Source organism: Gallinula chloropus (assembly GCF_964237585.1).
Source record: "Gallinula chloropus genome assembly, chromosome: 3".
In the NCBI taxonomy this organism is placed as follows: Eukaryota; Metazoa; Chordata; class Aves; order Gruiformes; family Rallidae; genus Gallinula; species Gallinula chloropus.
In genome coordinates this window covers 100,988,859-101,010,071 of record NC_140087.1, presented here as the reverse complement: position 1 = coordinate 101,010,071, position 21,213 = coordinate 100,988,859, and the positions used below count along the sequence as shown (strand labels likewise).

Below are 21,213 nucleotides of genomic sequence, written 5' to 3'. Positions count from 1 at the left end.
ACTTGTTCATCCCCATTTAGGACTTCATTTCCCCTTAATCCTTTTTTGGGACTCAAAGCACCAGGTCTGTTCACCCGGTGTGTAGCTAATTCATGTGTCTTGAAAGAGCAATAGAGATGACAGGCAGACCGTGTTAGTTATTTAAATCCCATCTCCAAGGCTGCCAAAGCCAATGGGAGCATTTGCTTCAGCTCTGCAGTGAACTCGTTCCATAGAAGGTCTCAAACATGTTTGACTTAAAAGTCTTTATTAGACATCCTGCTTTGCAGAAACTCCTTAATATTTGTTTAACTGAAAGTACAGATTTATAGTATATTGGTAAGTAATGCCATTTTACTGTTTAATATATACGAAATCATTATGTTTATAAAGGGTTAGATGCTGCCAAGTGCATCAGCCCTGGTCCACTAATGTATTCTGTCACATCCTTCTTTTTAACCATGAGTCATTATAATGAATTTCAAAGAGTTGCTTATATCCTTTAAGTTAAGTAAATGCTTAAGTGTGTTTCTGGATTAGGACCAGAGGACTCAGCACCTTGGAAGATTAAACAAAAAACCAAAGAATCAGCAATACTGGCAGAGACAGGCTTCCTGAGTTTATCCTTAAGTCTTTAAACAAGGCTGATTTCATTTTTGTATTGGAAAATCTACTCTGGAAAATCAGTTCTCTGTCAATTTGTGGCATAGAGAGATACCCATCCACCCACTGTGGTTTATCTGACTACAAATCTTACTAGTTGAAGCCCTCAACTGCATGACAATAGCCTCAACCAAGCATATTAATGTTTAACTGGCTGTGTTCCTAACACGTTACACCCTCTATAAACTATTCTGCAGTTCGTAAATAAGTAAAAAAAATTGCCACATTTGGATTAGGTCTTTTTTCTCCATAGAAGTTTGCCCTAAATCAGAATCATGTCCATGTAAACCAAAATCAGAGTTTAATTTAACTTAAATACTTTGCTTACCTTCCTGAAAAGTAGCCAGAGACTCACATTGCTGGTATTGCTCAGGGAAGGCCTCATTGCTCTCTACAACTGCCTCTTCTCGCAGATAAGTAGTGATAGGACAGGAGAGAATGGCTGCAAGTTGTGCCAGGGGAGCTTTAGGTTAGAAATTAGAAGAAATTTATTCTCAGAAAGAGTGTCTGGGCATTGGAACGGGTTGCCTAGGGAGGTGATGGAGTCACCGTCCCCTGGGGTATTCAAGGAAAGGTTGGATGAGGTACTTAGGGACATGGTTTAGTTAGTAATATAGGTGGTAGGGGGACAGTTGGACTAGATAGTTTTCAACCTTAATGATTCTATGATTCTATATAAAGAGAGCTGGTAAAAGACTGAAGTGTTGGGCTTTCAATGAGCTTTAGGGCTGAAACACCTGATCAACTGTAAGTTGATCAGGTGAAAATCTGTCTGCAAACTTTTAAGAGGTTAAGCTAAACTGTTTCCCACAATTTTGAGCATGTCTACAGCCTAAGTATTAAGCTTGCAAACCATGATCTGATTGTTTCTTAAGTTCTAACATATACATTGAAAATTTCCAATCTTGAAGTTGGAATTAAATTGCCAAAACATTTGGGAACCTTAGAACTTTCTTTTCCTATGTGTTTCTGAAGAATAAAAATTCAGGACTTGTCTTTGTAAAATAAAAAGTATTCAAATATATGAAAATCACAATGCTCATTTTGTGTGTGTGTGTTTTATGGTCTCCGTTAGGTACCTCAGGATGAATGGGGAGGATACCCAGCTGGTGGGAAAGATGAAGAGATCCCCTGTAGAAGAATGAGAAGTGGGAGCTATATTAAGGCCATGGGAGATGAAGAAAGTGGAGACTCTGATACTAGCCCCAAGACATCGCCAAAATTAACAGTTCGACCAGAATCATTGTTAAAATCCATTGGACAGAGACCACTGGGAGATCATCAAAAGTAAGTTTCACTATACCATGTTATACACCTTCCTGAAGGTTTCCACAACTGGAGTAATTTTTCTTTGTGTCTTGCTGGTAGTGGTCAGTATCCATGAGAAAATACGACATTGTTTTTAAAGAGCTAATTTTTGTGTCTTCATTTTCATGTGATTACTGGATGAAAAACTGACATCTTCCTCCATCCATGTAACCAACCTGCTACCTCAGAAAGAGTTTTTTATGTTTACTAAAGGAAATATATCCCTATTTTTATTGAAAATTTATAATTCTGAATATTTCTTCTCTAGAAGGATATTGTATATTTTATATTACAGTTATTTCATTGTTTCATTGCTTTCTCTGAAACAGAAAATACACTCAATTCTATAGTAGGTATAATAAAAATGCATAATTATATCACATATTTGACACCTTATACCCTTTTTATCGGTACAATGCTTTATGTATCAGCTATACTGTATCATATGCATTTTAACATGTTGTGGGGCTTTTGTTTGACTGGGGTTGGGGTTTTTTTTCATTCATGTTGCATACAATACAATCTATTAAATAGCAAAAGTGAATTTTAAAACTATACGAAATGTTTTCCAATAGATCTTTATTTTTCTCTCCTTTTTATCTTTTTGATATATCATTTTACAATTAAAATGTAAGTGTACTTCTGAAGACAGTTTCAAAGTGTTAGTTTGATTTCAAATCTGCAGCTTGTATTAACGTGACTGGATGTTTCTTGTGGCTTAGAAAATTGATCTTTTTTGCCTTGGAGAAATACATAAAATGAAGAAATTAAGAGTGAGACCTTTGATCAAAGGTTGTTTATTGCTCTGTAGGTAATACCATGTATAGTATACCATAGTGACTCATCTTTTCATAACATAAAATAAAACAAAACAAAAACCTTAGGCAAAAATCCTTTTGGCTTAATTAAATTGAATTCTTTAGCTTGCAATCTGGAAGAAAACCATCAACTTTCACTATCACTGAAGGGAACAGTTTACAACTATATTGTTTCGCATAGCTTGCTCATGTATCTCTGTAGCCTCCATTCAGATGCACAAACAAATGGGTCTGTAAGATTTCTGAGATACCATGAAACAAGACTGACAGGTCTTCACTCTCAGTTGGCAGCTAAATCTGGGCAGGGTACCTGATGGCATTTCAGAGGGTGCCAGAGCCACTGAGCCAAATTCTGAATGTGAATCTGAAGTATTTGCTGGAGTGTTAGTTCCAATGATGAAGACATGACCTATAACATAAGTATTGCTGGCAGACTTGTTCCTGACCCATGAAGGTGAGAAGATAACCTCTTAATGACAGTGGTTGGAAGCAATATGTTAATTTTTTTATATTCTCAGTCATTGTATCAGGGCTGAAATTCAGGGTCAAGGCATGCTGTCTGCACCTACTGGCTCAGTCTGAATTTGAGAAAGTCCTCAGGAAACAAAAAAAGTGCTTGATTTTCAGCTGGTGAGTATGTGCCAGTGAGAACAGAGGTCTTTCAGGATGAGGAGACTGAATTTCTCAGCCATGGGGGAGGCATATGTCATGAATTCTTCCATCCCGAATTTTCTGATAAATGGCTCTGAAAGCTCTGGTTCCTGCAAAAAGGCAGTTATCCTTTTGGATATTAGTATATTAGTACTGCTCCAGCCACAGCCTGGCTGTGTCAGGGCACTGGTGTGGACCAGGAATTGTTGCCAGATAGTAGTTCGGGCACAGCCATCCTCTTCTGCAGGGTAGGCCATATTCATACTAGTGGCACAAACTAAAATCTTTTCTCAGAGACTGTTCTAACTTTTCAAGCACTTAAACCAAATAAAATATAATCTACTCTGTTATTTGTTTTTGGCTGTGGTTGGGCCTTCTCTAAGTGAACTTGGACAACAGCACAAATTTTCCAGCAAGTGGCAGGACTCTGTGCCTGCCCCAGACCCCCACAGTCGATGAACCGAACCAGACAGTATCTAGACATACATATTCAAACAAAGAATGTCTTTCAAGAAAAAAAAAAGGGTCTTTCTGATCTATTAAATCCTGGAGGCAGGTGGCTACTCGTAGGTTAGCACCAAAAGGTGTGTCTTCTGTCAGTTGTCCATGTATTGCAAATACACTGCTCAAAATATAATAGAGTAAAACACGGCTGCGATGCTGATGCAGTGTACTGGGGTTGACAGCTGTGCCTGTTCGTGGTCCCAGAGGATTTAATGGCATAGTTACCACTAACTGCAGTCGGAAAAGGAGGAAGCTTTTTCTAATACTGTGAAATATTATTAGGGGCTCTGTTGAGAATTTGTCGCAAACACTGCACTAGGAATAATTGAGCAGTCAGGCTGCTGCTGACAGATATCTTTTAAATCCTTCTTTTTCCCTTAAGCTGAGGGGCAGAACCTTGAATCTGCCAGCCTGGCATACACCTTTTTCTCCAGTGAACTTCAAGCGAGGATGCAACAACTATTCTGGTTCTTGCGTGTTTTTCTTGCAAAAATCTGCAAGTTTCAGCAGCCCTCAAGCAGATAAAAAATTTCTTGTCTCACTGGAATACAGAGTGCTGATCTTAAACCTGGGGTTTCACCACACCATCTCATACCTAGTACATCTCTGTCTCCCTGTCACTGTGTTACCTTTCATGTCTGGCAGGTTTCTATTAATGCTTTAGGAAGCGATGATGGTTATGGAGCCTTCCTCCCTTCTTCGACACGGTTCAGTAATCCCTGTTGCATGCCGAGTGCCCTTTGTACCACTGATCGCACTGCTGAGCCAGAAGCCAAGGTTTTGAACAACATTCCCACATGTATAGCAGGGCTGAATAGCATTTCTGGACTCTATTAGGAGAAATTAGATAATTCAGGATGTCAGCTGCATTAACTGGCTTTTTAGCTTGTTTACCAGGACGGATGGATCTAATGCCCAGAAATAAAATGGGGCTTATACTCTCTTAGTCCTCTGCTTGGATGGAAAGGATAGCTCAGGGGTCTGACAGAGCACCGATAAACCTGTAATAAAGCCTGAATATTGATAGCTTTGGTGGAGTAAAAAAAAGTTTTAGCTGCCAAATGTATGTAGGTGGATTTCATAAGAATAAGCCTAGTTTTCTATCCCTACCATGAAAAAGATATAATGACAATTAGAAGAACCTTCACTTAACCTTCAACAGACCTTTGCCATATGTGCATGTTTCTCCTCTGAGTTTAATCAGGCATCCTTGCAAGGAGTTTTTTCCCTTTTAAATTCTGTTTCTACTTTGATAAAAGGAAGCCCCTATTTTGTTGGCTTGTGCTGCTCAGAGATTCAGCAAATTGAACATTTAAAATTCACAAACAATAAAAATGCTTTTTTGTACCTGAATAAATAATGTTATTTAACAACGTACAAATAGGTAAATGTAACTGATTCAACAGAAGCATTAAAATTCTCAAATAATTTAAGTTATTATTAAATAATTTACGTTATTATTAAATATACAAGAGTATATTTTACCGCAAGTGGGAATAGAAAAGAAGTGCAGGGTCTGACCACTGCTGTTTTAGGAACATGGCAGGAGCAGGGCGCATGGCCAGCCATTGCCATCCAGTCAGCACCTCTGTCCAGCTGTCAGCACAGCCAGTGTAATCCCCAGCCCCTTTCAGCTAAGGCCACCAGGCTCTCTTCTAGATAGTGCCCAGGCATGTTTTGGGGACTAACCCTGATGGATGCAGCCCCCCCACTGTAGGATAAGAAAACATACAAGCCAGTTGGCCAAAGGATAAGGTAATGGACCTAGCTTGTTTCTGAGTACAGCTATAGCCTAAGTGACTCGAATTTTTCTGGATTTTTCAAAAATTAAATGCGTCTAAATATCTAAATTACTCACTGAAGATAAATGCATTTTAATTCTTTCTTTGTGATTGCTGTTTCAAAAGACTGAATAGTATGTTACGCTACTTACTTCCATAACATCAAGTCGAAAGCCAGTGTAATTTATTATTATCATTATTAAATTGCATTTGAGTGAAGTATAATGCAATAAGGCTTGCTGTGGTGGAGACAGGACACGCACTCGATTCCGCTTCCTTTCCAAGTTTTTGTTTGCTTGGAATGGTGCCAGCAATCCCATTTATTGTGGAAATTATCTTGACTCCCAGTAGTCCCAGAAGAAAAAAAAAAAAACAAACAAAAAAAAAAAACCAAAAAAAAACCAACCCCAACTTTTAAAATTATTTCATTTATTTTTGCATTATGATTAGACATAGAAAATATTTTATATGTCAAATATAGGTCTTCTGGAGGTGAAATGCAAGCCCGTTCAACTCAGTCCGTTGTTTTCTGCCATGCTGTGGTGCTGCTGGGAATGGAGTTAAATTATGTTGGAAGGTAGTTTGCAGAAGGCAGCCTGCAGAAAGTTGGTAGTGTGCTGCTGGGTATTTTCATTGACAGTAAAGGTCAAACCAGCTGAACAGCTTGTGGATCTGGTAGCTGAAACAAAGGGAATGTCTGTCCTAAGTAAGTTTTGTGCAATACTGGAAGAGAGACTGACCCACATGATTTGTAAAGGTATCCTTGCAACCTAGTAAATGTCATTTCTCTGTATTTTTGACAAAACCAAGCAAAGCCAAGAGATGGAAGTATCAGAGACACTGGGATCCAGAAAGGAAAGCTGAAGAAAAGAGTAATTTGGGACTATGCGATAGAAAAACAATTCTATGACTGAAGATAGTGTTTCAGTTATTTGATACTTCTTATTTGCCAGAAAAGAGCATTTAATATACCGATTATGTAATGGAGCACGATAGCACTGTAGAAATGGCAAGTTCCATTTTCAGTATCTCCTTTTTGAAGTGTTACAAAAGACTGAAAACTGTCTAACCATTTAGTCAAAAGGGATAACAATAGTATTTAGCCTAAAGTTAACACACTCTATTTGAAGATCATACTGGTATCACTCATACAAATGAAGTCGTGCTGTGCTGAAGTTTTCCATTATGCTCTGAAGTGACTCATGGGAAAGTCGATGCTGCAAATATGAGGATGAAATAGGTTAAACTACAATGAAATAAAATCAATGACAGCAATGTGCACCTTTGCTTTGTGATCCTCTAATGGTGGCCCTTACTGTGGCAGCTGGTAGCCCCGATACTTTAAGCTGATGAGTGAGCAGACAGAAAGACATGTGAGCAGATAGACAGTACAAAAATGAAGGATTTCACTGGGGAAGGAAATCTGCCAGAGCACAAATTATTCGGTGGACAGCCACAGTATAGTACCAGTGGTGTTTTGATGTGCTTTTTTATATTCCCCATCTAAAGTTCTGCCCGTCTACGGAAGTGTCTCAAATTCTGAGTCATGTTCACAGAGAAAGCAGCCGTGTCCTCCTCCTTTGCATTGAATGTTATTAAAGGCCACAGCCCACCGGAAGAAACAATGCATGTCCATGTTTCAGCCACTCTGCATCAGAGTCTGGTATCTCAATGCAAAATCACTTTTTCAGTAGCTTAAGCTAATATGCCGAAGTATGACCTGAAATAGTTGCAACGCAAGTGTTTTCTAGGCTGATGGTAAGCCAGATCAAGCCCATGACTTGAAGTAAAAATAACCTTTCCCTGCCCTTCCCCTGTTCAGAGTTAGAGATCACATCTGACTAACCGCCACACTAACTTACGCAGGCTTAATACCTGGACTGTGACCCAAGGCATGTCCACAGGTTCTGCTCTGCCGACTCTATTATGGCAACAAAAATGTTGCCAAAGCACACAGAGCAAGGGGGTTAAACTGCAACAAGATCTGACAGCACTTAACTGCCAGAACCCTTGGCTCTGCAGAAATCGTGGAACAGCATAGGCTCCCCTGACACATGCGAAAGATTTCTGTTAAAAAAAACCCCTAAATCCTACCAGTTGTAACCAGTTGCCTTAACCATCCCACGCTTACAACATGAGAAAGTGAAAACCAAACAAGAAGTTTGGGAGCACTGCATGAAAACAAACCTTTGTCTTTCAATCCATCTCTGCCCATGACAGTGACAGCACTACATCATTTGGTGATGGGCAAATGTGTTTCTCCTGGAGAAATACCACTCTGTAGGTACACAGGAAGAAGGCTCAATCGTGCAGGCTGTAGGTAAGTGTGCGCATGTGGAGAAGTGGGGGTGCTGCAAAAGTCACAGATTGAGAGTTTAAGCACAGCTTCCTTGCTTGAGAAGCTAACACCCTATTTCAATGCGCTCCGTTGCCGCACGCCAGCGGTGCGAGCCTTTTTTAATTTTTAAGGGTAAACTTCAGTTCGCCATTAACTCTCCTTGTGCACTTTAAATTAGGAATGGTTTTGACGCCATGCCAGAGAACAGCAGAAGAGATGGGTAAAATCACTGCAAAAATAACCCCTGTATTTTCCTCAATCTTCTGACTCTAAAAAGCCTCATTACACACTTCATTAGTAGCTTTCTGAGGCCCTATGGTGTAGTAGCATCTACTCAGAGTCTCTGAGGGGTGAAATTGGAGATTTACTGAGGAGAGTTTGAGGGCTAATTACAAAGCCTTATCAACTAATAATGCAATCAGTGGGCCACTGGCACAGTGATGGTGTTCTTTGCTGCAGTCAATGAGATCTGGGTTGGATTAGTCCACAGGGTTAAGAGGGAATGCTGATGAAGGGCAGCTAGTCATCTGGCTACCTAGGAAGTATCTGTTAGGGGGTCAGAAGACAGTCCCCATCCTTTCTTCCTCTGCAGAGTAATAGGAAATGCTCTTAAGCAGTGTTAGGTACCTTGTTCTCTTAGAAGTAGCGTAGTGTGAAACCCAGGGAGTAATTGAGCCCAGATCTCCTGCTTCATTGTAGCAAATACCAGCTTTATGTTGTAGGGCTGAACTGTATTACCCAGGATTAGGGATGGAAAGAGGATCCTAAGGCTCTGAAAAGTGTAGAGTCTTCTCAGGAATAAAGCAGGCTTTTGTCAGAAAGATGCAATTATGTGATAGATTGTGGTGAAAATGCAGTGAGATTCAGGCCAGCCTCACAAGCACAAATACTGAGATCCAAGAGAAAATATGTTTCTGGTTTCTGATGCTTATTCGTTCCTGCTTTCAACAAATATCCTAGTTTTACTTTTCATTTGGAAAGGATCAAGAGCTGCTTTTCTCATTTGTTTAGTTTTAATAAAAACTAGGTGAGACTATAAATTATGCGCGTCAAAACACTTCTCTTCAGGTGAGGATTTGAAAATGAAGATGCTTTTGGTTAAAAAGCAGAGATCATTTATATATATTCACTTCTCCTAATTCCATTGTATTTTCCCCCCAGAAATTTTACAGTCTCATTAATATCTTCAACTGCAGCATGAGAAGTTCATTCATTTGCTTAAGACCTGTTGGCTTTAATGGACTTATTTGTATGTTTAAATTAAACTCACACTCGGATGCTTTACTGAATCCTGATGGTCTGTAGTCTATGTTTGTTCTGCCAAATTATGACTTTTTTTTTTTATGTGTACATGTATATGTATTGAAAGCAAATAAAGGGAGATAGTTTCCTGAAGAAAATTATGAATATTTCAATTCCATAAAAGGATTTAGGAACATACATCCAATGTATGAATTCTGCTTAGATCCTCAGATCCATTTCCCAAACTCTACAGTATGCTTTAAATGCCTCTAAATTTTTGCTGTTACATCTGCCTGAGTTTTGTTGTTGCTGACCAGTTCACTGCCTACACTCCAGGGCAAGCTCAAAATAGGGTATCGGAACAAGACTTCTTGGATTAGCTATATGTGCACATCTGTCACCTCTTACAAACAATAGCTCTGGGTTTAGATTTACCACATCAGGCTCTTTTTTTATTACATGAACATTCTGCATGATTTGGAGCACGGGCTTGATTGAGCCTGCATCCTCTGTATCTTTGCAAGGAGTGATCAAACCACCAGACTGTTAAACTATTCCGGATGATTTCTTCTCATTTTCTTCTGGTTGATGTTGTACAAAATCCCTAAATGCTTACTGACGAGAAAAGTTCTCTCCTACCAGTGATTAGTAGGCATTTCATAAGGATGGAAAGAGCAGTCTCCACCTCTTTCCTTACATATTCCTGTAATAAATCAAATAGTCAATATCTTTGCAGCACCTTTTTTTAAAAAAGGCTGTGTGGGCCAATGATGAAACATATAGGGGTCCTAAAAATTTAATTTGGCCCTAATTCTCATATTTATCACTGATCAAAGAGAAGCTCCAGTCTGGCAAAGATAAGAAAAGAATTTCTTCACTACAGATAAATTCACCAAATTTATGTGTACTTTCCAGTTTTTTCAAAGAACCAGACTGACTGTGCTATTCCAAAGGGAGAATCAGACTTAATGTCTATACTCTGAGTTCTCCAATGGGCTGCACGCAGGCACATCTGTGCCCCTTTGCAGAGCTCGATTGACTGCAGCAGGGATCCGCGGAGACACAGTATGACTCGCAGCTGCTGTACAATGGCACCGCTAGCCAAGCCTAATCATTAGATTCTGGTCGATGAGGTATTTCATGTACCTACAAAGACATAGTTAAGATAGATCCAGATAGAGAAATGAATATCCATTGAAATGCAAATCTCTCAATAAAATAGATTTTGATAACTTATGCTACCTTGCTAATCCTAATGCACCTCCCTTTTAGGTGCCCAAGATGAATTCTTTTACAAATTTTGTCTTTTTTGTCCCAGAATGATACTTCTGAATTCCATGCACTGATTTAAGCAGAGATGATTGTACTTTCTTTAATGTTCCCATTCATTCTCAGATTTTGGGACAAATGCAGGCATGATCATGAAAATAAAAAGCTGCTTTTTAGAATATTACAATTCAAAAAATTAATTTGATGGAAAATGGAGGGGGGTTTTATATCTAATGCTCCCTTAATAAACTTGATAGACCCATTCAGAGTTAGAAGGTGACTTCCTTGCTGCAACTTTTAGAGACCTGGGAATACTGTCATTCACTTTTGGTACCTTCTTAATCCAGGCTGCACTGGTGGCTGTACATTTGACAGAGAACAGGTCCTCTGGGGACTGATAACTGGTTTGAGTCTGTGAGTAGATCAAGTAACAACCTTGGCAAGTGTGCGAGATTTGCTGCACTGTTAACATCATGTCCATATTTTTTTAAGCAAAGGTATTAGCCTTTTGAGAAGGTATATGATATCAATTGTTACTAGAAAATAAAATGCAAACAGGCAGTGGGACAGAGATTCCTTTCTCAGGAGTTGTGTGGCCCATGTTCCCACTAGGGTTATCTTGACTGCCACGTACTGCTGTTCAGGAATCTGAATTTGTAGGGAGAAGGTTGTTACTTTGGTTTGGTTTGACTCTGGTTTAGATGTAATCTCTAAAACCAAGTGAGCCTCTAACTTTGGTATTTCAAAGTGTCCTAAAAGTGAAAGCTTTACTGTCATACATACCTTTGCACCAAATGGCAAAAAGATGTGTCTTGTGCAAAGCATGCAGCGGTTGCATTAGTCATGGGACTGTACCACGTGTTGTAATTCCATTTCACAGTAATACCTGTCACACAGCAATGACAAGAGACTTCAGGAAATGTGCCACAAATCATCCTGGGTTTCATCTGCACTCGGGGATGTCAAAGCATGGGCTGAGTGCCGCACGAAGACATAGACTTCAAGTGAGCAGTGCAAGGTGCTGTGGTACAGACTGCCTCAAATCTCCCAACACTACATGCTGAAGCTGTTGGGCTGCTTCAGACAATATCCATGATCATATAAACTTTCCAAAAGTTATATAAAACACTAGAATGAAGGGGAAAAAAGCCCCAAAGCTAGTTGTTTACTGTTGATATAAAGTAAAGGAAGCATCCTGCTGAAAATACAGTTGATAGAGGAGAAAATAGATCACCAAATAATAGATGGCTAAAGATGAGGAAATGAGTCCTTCCTTCATCATTAGTTAATGTGTGATCACAGCTATTGAACTACCTTCAATGACTGCTTCTTTCATTAACACATGTTCTAAAAAGCTCCCTAGTTTTACAAGTCATTTGTTACAATGGTATAAGTGGGGGAAAGATAAGGAGATGCTTTCCATTTCCTGAAATCTCTGGACAAACTTTACTTACATTGTAATCAAAAACAATTCGATAAAATTCTTCCTACATTCACTGTACTGAGTCCTCTTAAGGTCAGCTACAAGGCAGCAAAACTCAGAAGGAAGTTTGCTTTCTGGAGTCAGAAGAATAAAAAAAATGTCAGCCCATTGCTTCACTTTGCTCTTTTTTTATTTTGCTTGTTTGGCTAAAGTAATTGGTATCTTCCAGCAATTATTTTCTCCCATTCTGCTCTTAAATTGAAGCTTTGTTGAGGTGTGGGCAAGAATAGTTAGTTTCTACAAGAAAGAGAAGAGTTTGTGCCTTTGTGTAAGCTGATGTCCCCAGTCAAGGATTATGATCAGATGGCTATAGCAGAGGTGAGCTTGGCTCTGGGAACAGGTAGGGGTGTTAAGGGTATCTCTGAAACTTGCACAGGACAGAAGTTGTACAAATGGCCAAACACTGGCTTCTGCGATGGTGGTTTGGGAGATCTTGAGCTGGACAACTCTGAGATGGAAATTAGGATGATTTATGGACCAGTAAGGTTTAGGATCTGGGCTGGTCACGGATGAATGAGATCCATACTTGGGATTTTGGTAAATGTGAGTTCTGGGGGTGGAGGAAGGGGCAGCTTTCAGATAGCAGCAACAGAGTGTATGAGGTTTGGATATGGAAGCCTCAGTCTGTGCAGACTAGAGGAATGCATGAAAAGGGCAGCTGTGATGCAAGACTCCTAGAAATTTCTAAGCAGGAACTCTGCTGCTTCTTCCCTTATTCTTTCCCTATGTTTTACTGTTGGAATATGCAACCTAACCTCTTTCCCATTCATTCACTCTGTATCTACTAACCCAGATACACTGTCCCAGATCAGCAGGCCATACTGTAGTTCACCTCATGTGCTTATAATACAGTAATTTGTTCTCCATGAATACGTTCAGGCAATCCACTAAGCACTGCTGCAAATTTAGCTGTCCCCACCAGCAATTGTAAAGCTTTGCTCTTACAGCAGAGGTTCTCAAGGTCACTGCACGGGACTGCCTTGTTCCTAAAACTTTCTTTAGGCTTTGAACCATGCTTTGAGTTGAGCTCCTTCTTACTAGATTGAAAACAGCTTCTCAGCTGCCCTGGAATCACCCTTGCCAATAGAAAAGGGAAAACAACTCTTGAGGGCTTTTAAAATCCTAAGATTTTGGGGATTTTTTGAAAGACAAATGAAAACGGGACTGACAAGCCAATTTAATTTTTCCTATTATTCTCATCCTCCTCCTCCTTTTCCATGATACCAAACTTTAGTCGCATCTTTGATGTTCATGTAATTGTGTGTGGTCTTGAAGATGAACTGTCAAACCATCTCGTGCTCATGCTGACATATAAGATTATCTACTACAGATCGTAAACCAAAATAGTTTTCTTTTATCATAGTGATAAACATGTGGTGTTTTGAAAATGAAGGTCAAGAATTTCATCCCTAAACTTACAGGTGATAAGCGGATGTCATTACAAAACCAGTGCTACATGTGGTGTGTGCTTTTATAGCTTTGTTGACAAGCATGAAAGTTCCTTAAGGAACAGGAAATGACATTTGAGAGCAACTTCCTGATGTAACTTTTGGGTCTATGGCACTTTGTTTCTGGATCATGTTTATAGCAAGATCAAAATTTTTACTATGTGTTGAGACATTTATCCTAGAAGATAACTTTCAATGTATATCTTTGAAAAGTAATCTTCCTTTTTTAATCAGGAATTTTTCAAACTATTAATCAAATGGATATTAAATTGCTTTTAGGGCCTACTCTATGTAATATTTCTTTTATTTTCCTACAGTCCTATTGCTCTCCTCTGATAAAAGTTATTTAACTCATCCATCAAAACTCAGCTGTTTAGCAGTACCATGAAGTACTAGTCTTCTTTCCCTAATAAATTATTACCATAGAAATCACTGTATTTAGTGATAGTAATACCTCACAAGGATAATTAAATACTAGGTTGTTGAGCATTACTTAGCAAAAGAGACAGTTAATAGGAGCCAGTTTAAATTAGTTATTTGTAAGTGGTTTATAAAATAATTTATAATTTATAATTTTGTTCTAAAAATATGTATAATTTTATTATTTTCTTAACGTGGTCCATGTATCAATGAAGAAACCTCAAATGTCTCTTTAACAAACTGCATCTGAGCTCAGGATCCCAGATTTCACACCTGATGACAGACAGAAGATCCAGAGAGGACCCATCTAACTGTTTTGAAAAATAACTACATTAACAATACTGGACAGATTTAGTAAAGCATATGCAAGAATGACAACAAGTAGGTTTCCTATAGAGGAAAGGAGGTTTAGTTACGTACAGCAACTTAATAGGGATAGTTCAGCTCTACACCACTTTGCCTTTGTCTTCATACCTTTGGGAACAAAAAAATGCTGCTACAGTTCTTGTTTTCTTCATCTAAAACCAAATTAGTCTCTCTATCAGATAGCTATCTTAATCTGCAAATTGCTTTGACTGTAATGACTTAATTAACCTCTGATCACATGCCTGCATCAATCACATACATTTTCGTTTTGGTTGTAGCAGCTATAGCATAGTTTCTACATAGTTTACCTCTGTCTTGAGGCCACAGAGGTAAACTAGCCTCTGTAACAGAGGTATTACATAGAAGGCACTGATAAAAGACTGGAAGAAAAAGATGTTTGTCCTCACAGGAAATGGTTTAAAAGTTGGGGTTTATTATAAAAAAAAAAAAAAACCCACCTTCCTATCACCAAGATGAAAATCAAACCTTCTTTTTTTTTAAAGAAGATGTTGGTGGCAGCCCATGTTGTAGAAGCAGATAGCCCAGCCATTGGCAGATGCACTGAGGGAGCAATGCTATGTCTTTACTGACCCTGAGATGGCCAAGTCAGGGAGAACACATGGAACTGCTTGAGAACACATTTCCCAGTTATAAGGTTGAGGGGTCTAGGAATCCCAACTGCTCTTGCAGCTGTTGATGTGAGTGATTCTGGGTCCTTTCACACATCTGACATGAAAGGACATGGCCACATCTGAAGATGGAGCTAAACACAATTTTCTACTGTACTCTGAGCCATGATAAAGGGTCTGCAATTCCTCCCTGAGTGCTTCACAGGGAACACTTCCAGCCCAAACTCAGATTGTTTCCACTTAATGAGGACGGCTGAGTCCTTTCCCAAGCACCAGCCTATGGTCACACTCAGTGTTTGATAAGTATGGTCTAAGAAACAAGGTCCTGGATTGTGCCTCATGTTGCACAGAGTTGAACCTGTGGCTTTCTCATTCACTGAGTGGTTTGGTCCTTCCAAAGAAGTTGTTTCCCCTTTCACAGGGAAATGCCCAACATCCCAGGCACATGTCACAGCCACAGCTGCTCTATCAGCTAAGAGTCAAACAGCTGTATTGCCAATACTGATAGACATTCAACTGGCACAAATCTATTGTTCCCAAAACCCATGGTTTTGTTAAAGCTACCTTTGAGGGATAAAATGATTATTTACTGAATAAAACCCAACATTTTCTGAAACATGAATTAATTTGGGCACTGCTGTTTAGGGATGAGTGTCACATGGTTCCTAAAATCTGATTTTCAGAGGTTCTGAGATCTGTGGTAAATCTTGTTCACAGCTTTTTACTTTGTTTGTTTGTTTGTTTGTTTTATATTCACAGCAAAGTTCTTCTCTTAGGTTATTTTCCTGGAACAACAGCTGAACAATGTATTTGCCATAAACCATGAAGACTAATATACCTCTGTTATGAAAGCATACTGAAGGGGGGTGGGGGTGGTGTTAGGGTCCCGGTCCTCCAAACTGGGAGATGTGTTGTAAGAAAAGCATTTCTAGAGCTTCATGCAGTTGCTCTGAGTACCTTAATAATCTTTCTCTTTTAGCTGATCATGGGATATTTTGATCTTTTGTAAAAATGTATCATTCCTTTGAAGATAAAAGGTCTCTTGATGCCTAGCACCTTGATGAAAAACAGATGACAACCTACAGATTTTATCTATGAAGAACATTTTTAGTTACTTTGGTCGATGCTTTAGCTCTGGTTCTTGTTCCTGTTGACATAGACATTCTCTTTCAGTAAAAGTTCAACATTAATAGCCATGAGGATTGATGATGTTTAAATACAGCAAAGACTTAAACTTTCATATCACCTAGGTAGCAGAGCTGCAGACAGATTCTCTGCTTGGGTTAAGGCGTTTGACTACAACAGATCTATGATGCTTTATATAGAGAGATGTTGACCCTGGGGAATGGATTTGTAAGTCTCATACAAATTGCTGTCTTTAGTGTCCTAATTGATTCCATCTGTAGTTTTACACCCTTTCCTTTTTTTCTTCCTCTTTCCTTTGTAGTCAGAGCTACCTTCAAACTGCAAGTGACGTGCCTGGGGGTCACAACCTGGATCCCTCTGCAAACTACAATTCCCCAAAGTTTCGCTCAAGGAATCAGAGCTATATGAGAGCAGTGAGCACACTCAGTCAGGCCAGCTGTGTTAGTCAGGTGGGAAATTCTTGTTATAACTTTTCTTGTAGGTTAATCATAGATGCAAGAGTTGTTCCTAGTGGGTGGGCTTAGGGTATTTTCTTAAATTAATATCAAACTACGGATGCGAATTGTCAAAGTAATTCAGTTCTAAGGAATGTAATGCTTGTTCAAAATTTTGAGAAAATACTGAATGCTAGAAGCAAAGGGACACGATCATACATAGTATTTTCCATTTATTTTTTATTAAAGGTATAAATACTGCTATTTTCATTTTCAGTCTATATTAAATATTTCAATTTTAAGAAGATTCAGACTGAGCATAAGGAGCACATTAATACGATACTCATCCTCAGAAAATACCTACTCTGCTTTCAGTAAATGTGGATTGCCAGATTAAGATATAGATTGAAATAATTATGCTCCAAAGGAGCAATGATTCATCTTTAAACTCAATCCCTCGCTTTTCTTGGGTGAAAGAATAAGTCCTATCAATTATTCCATGTACAGGGACTTCTGAAAAGAGGTATTTTTCCACCCTGCTGGTTTTTAGTTAGTACTAATTCATGTTGAAGTGAGATCTGGAGTGCGAGCAGCCTTACGAGGTACGTGCATGTTCTGTTTAGCAGAGGGCTTTCCTTAAAATTTCCAGTGTTTCTAATGTTCACTGGTCCTGACATTATTTCCCTGTGTTGCTTCATGATGGGTGGGCCCTGTCCTCTTCTCAGGCATGTGTTGCTTTATTTTTCTATGACCATTTAGTGAGGCACCCAAGGGTATAGTAGCTAATTATGCACAATGGTTATGTTACAAAAAAATCATTTTTAAGCAATTTTATATTCACTTACATACAATTTGTATTGCATGGCTATTCAGGCCTGGATTCTCATCTAACTTGCGGCTTTGAACTGAGGCAACAACTAAAGCTTCAGCTGTAGTTAATGGAGTGAAAGAGTTTCTTCCACGACAGTGCACATCCCAAGTGGTCTAAGAACCCTCTGGAAATGCTTGTCTATCTCTGCTGACTGTAGAGACTCAGGAGGGACTTGTTGCCTGATTAATGCCCTTCAGTCAAATTCTTTCATTTATGTGGGATAAATCTAAGTACAATCTTGTATAGCACGCATCAGAATTAGAAATAGACAGTCATCTTCCAAACCTTTCATTATTTTCCATAGCTCCCTTCTGAAACCTGTCCCCATCATTTTCATGCTTTGGTTTTCATTACCCTGATTTGGTTATTTTCCATTTTTATTACACTCTGGTTTTGAGAAAGTTTCACAAGAGTCAGATCCTGCATTCAAAGCAGGTACTGTTGGCTGTCACCTAACAATGCTATAATATAGAACCATTCTAACATCTTCTGCCTCTTTGACCATGTCTGTGCATGGAGATGTGCCCTGAGCTGTCCATAACGACTAATTGGTTTCAGCAGTGGTTAAAATTCTTCATTCCGGTGTGCATTACCTGGAAAGATGTCCACAGTAGATTTCATTTGCAGATAGATTGCTCAATTGACCAGATTAACAGAACCTGCTGGATGTAGTTCCTTGCTTTCTTTTTCACTTTCCACCAACCTACGTAATTTTCTGTCAGCCACATACTTCCTACCTCATAGTCTAGCTTTTTCCAGACCAGTAATAAGTGAATTTAATAAACACTACATAAAGTAAATCTATTAAATTAACAAGTTCTGAACCTTTTCTGTTTCCTGCTCTTTTTCTATGACACAATCATCTTGTCCCATCTACATGATAGCAGTTTATATTATTTGTGATATTTTTAAGCCTTTTTTGTTAGATGCATCTTTTTTCACTCTTGATCAAGGATAGGGTCAAGAAAGACAGAGGGTTCCATGGTTTATATTCGTAATTTAAGTTTTAAAACTTTTCTTTTTCTTTTGTCAATGACCTTAGTTTTTAAGGAGCGGTTAGGACTTGAAGTGTTTATGGACTACATTACCATAAATTTCCTGATCAATAATATATGCAAAATATTTTGGAGCAAGATTTTTTTAATCTTTTCAAGATTGCATTAGTCTACTTAACTTTATTAGAAGCAGATTTTATGAAGGGTAATGTAATTCCTTTCAGAAGAGATTTAGTAGCCAAACTGTCTTACATGGAATTAAAATATCAGTTATTCATTATCATCAGAAGTTCCGTATGAAATTTCCATTTACTTAATCAAAACCCTAAAACATTTGAAACATTTGCACTCACCCTGTTTCCATAATGAATAATGTACTTGGAACAGTAATAATGAAAATAGCACTTAGCAGCCATACAGGAAAAGTAATCTCAACTGGATATGCTGGTTAGTGACACTACGAATATAATTTGGTATTTATACCGATTCTTATTTCCAGCACTCTTTTTATTAAAAAAACCTATTGTCAGGAGCCCGTGCATTTGTCTGCCCAGTGTTAACTTTCTGTCTGATTTCGGATAAATGTAATTTTGAATTATTTGGATACATTCACAGGTATTTAGGGCTGACTCCAGAGAACATGTTAAAATTATCTAGGTAGAATTTAGGCACCCATCCTCAAACCTGCAACACAGGGTTCCCTCCAGAGAGGTTCCCTAAGCCTGGTCACCCTGCCCAAACCCTGTTTATCAGGAGAGCTCCCTTGCAGTGTGTTTGATTTCACATGGTGCACAGCCTGCAGGGCCAGGGCAGCAGGTAGGTGCTGGCTCCTGCCCAAGGCCTACTGGGACCTGGAGGGTGATGCTGAAATTCCCTGAGGGCCCAACCTGGTAGGTGATGCAGGTAGGCATGTTTTGGGTGCTCTGACAGGCAGGGTGCCTCACACACCTGCTGACAGAAGGATCAGACTTGAAATAACACTGGTGAAGACAAGGCAGCAGTAGTGTCTGCATCTCATTTTTCCATGGTAGTTGAATGGCTAACCCAGTTAACCAGGGAATGAGTTTGGTTGAGGGCCTTTCTCAGCTAAAGGTGGTCCAACCATCACGTTCTCATCTGACCACGTTTCACTCTATTTCAGACAATGTTTATTCTTTTACATCCTTCACTGGATGCAACTTTAGATACAGTATTTCTCAAACCTTTCAGAAGCATCGCCTCCTCCTAACTTACATGTATTCAACTATGTGATACTTCCCTGAGCCCTTTTATAGCGAGAGGAAGATAACAACCTGCCACACAGGCTAAATGTCTGCATGAGTAATAGCTTTGCTGATAAGTGAGGAGCCAAGGCAATCCACATTCACCTTTTGAGGGCTAATATTAGTATAGCTAATTTATGTTCTCCTCTCCTGACAGAATATGGATTTCTATCAGTGCAGAGTGATCTTGTTGGTTACCGTTAAATCATGCATTTACAATCCTCTGAATGTGCCAATGGATATGAAATGTAAAATAAATTGTATGGCATGTATGATGTGCTTACTGTATACATATAAACAGCTGATGTAAGTTAAAAAATGTGAATGTGATCAGAAGGGATTACTACATTTTAACTACTTGCTAAAACAGTTCTTCATCAATGTACAGGTGTCCATTTGAGATGTTGAGGCCGTGATGATCACAAAAAAGCAAGTCAAAAATCAAATGCATTGTTGTTGTTTATTCAGATGAGTGAAGCAGAGGTTAATGGGCAATTTGAATCGGTGTGTGAATCAGTGTTTAGTGAAGTTGAAGCTCAGGCAATGGATGCCCTTGACCTCCCTGGATGTTTCCGAACAAGAAGCCACAGTTACTTGCGTGCCATTCAGGCAGGCTATTCCCAAGATGATGAATGTATACCTGCGATGGCATCTTCCAACATCACCTCAACTATCAGGTCAACCACAGGTAAGCAAATCTACACTGACCCTTCTGCTCTTCTGCATGTAGAAATGTGTCGTCTTGTTTTGTAAAAGGATGTTTGACACTGGAAACAATTCCCCTGTGTAGTGGTAACATCTGATACCAGTATTCTTAGGTCTGTCATACTGTACCATTGTGGCTACAGCATGGAATAAGCTGTGCCTGGGGAGAATGCTGCAAGCAGAGTATAAGGGACCTGGACTTTTGACTTCCATTTCCCACACATCCAGTTATCTGGGTGCAAACAAAAAAATGCAAGTTCAAATTATATCATTTAGATATTTTTAGACATTTAGGTATTTTTGTCTATCAAGTAATTGATCTTCTAAATGAGATCAGTTGCTCTGATTTTAATTTAGGTCCTTAAAGTACCAAAAGAAAAAGATAAGCAAGACTCGAAATATTTGGTCTAAACACTTACAGGCAATTAACCTAACAGGAAATTAATTAATTACTTTTAGAAAAGGTCCAACCAGTTGTATGAATCATAAACATTATGGTAAGCCTCACACATCTGCTGTTATTCATACTGAGCTTGCAAGCTATTACTTACCGTTAGCATTCATTGTTATATCATTCACTTTTAGGATTTTTTAGCATTCTTCTGGTAACTTTCTTTTCTCTTGTTAGTTGCTTAGCAAATAGTATAGCTTCATTCATTATTGGTAGAGAAAAGATTGCACAGACAGCAGTTAAATAATAAAAATGGAATCTATAACTAATACGTATTCTTTGTAAAGTGATCCAAATTCCCTTTTATGTTTCCAACTATGTTAATGTCAGTTCCTAATTATGATATTGTCCTTGCCACATACTAATAAATTGCAGTGCATTCCACCTATCTACAAAAGGTAAAAATAGAGCTCAAAATGTATCATGCAAAAATACTTCTTAAATTATTTG

General features: G+C 38.8%; 1 protein-coding gene across 1 annotated transcript in view; it reads left to right on the top strand.

Moving 5' to 3' along the window:
* DLGAP2 (DLG associated protein 2) overlaps window positions 1-21,213 on the top strand; it is a gene marked incomplete at its 3' end in the record, with an annotated part of 378,466 nt that overhangs the window by 308,746 nt on the left and 48,507 nt on the right. Inside the window, exons 5-7 of the mRNA XM_084262520.1 lie at window positions 1,718-1,929; window positions 16,347-16,494; window positions 20,076-20,295. Of these exons, the coding sequence (XP_084118646.1) occupies window positions 1,718-1,929; window positions 16,347-16,494; window positions 20,076-20,295 (580 nt within the window). The remainder of the gene's footprint in view (window positions 1-1,717; window positions 1,930-16,346; window positions 16,495-20,075; window positions 20,296-21,213) is intronic.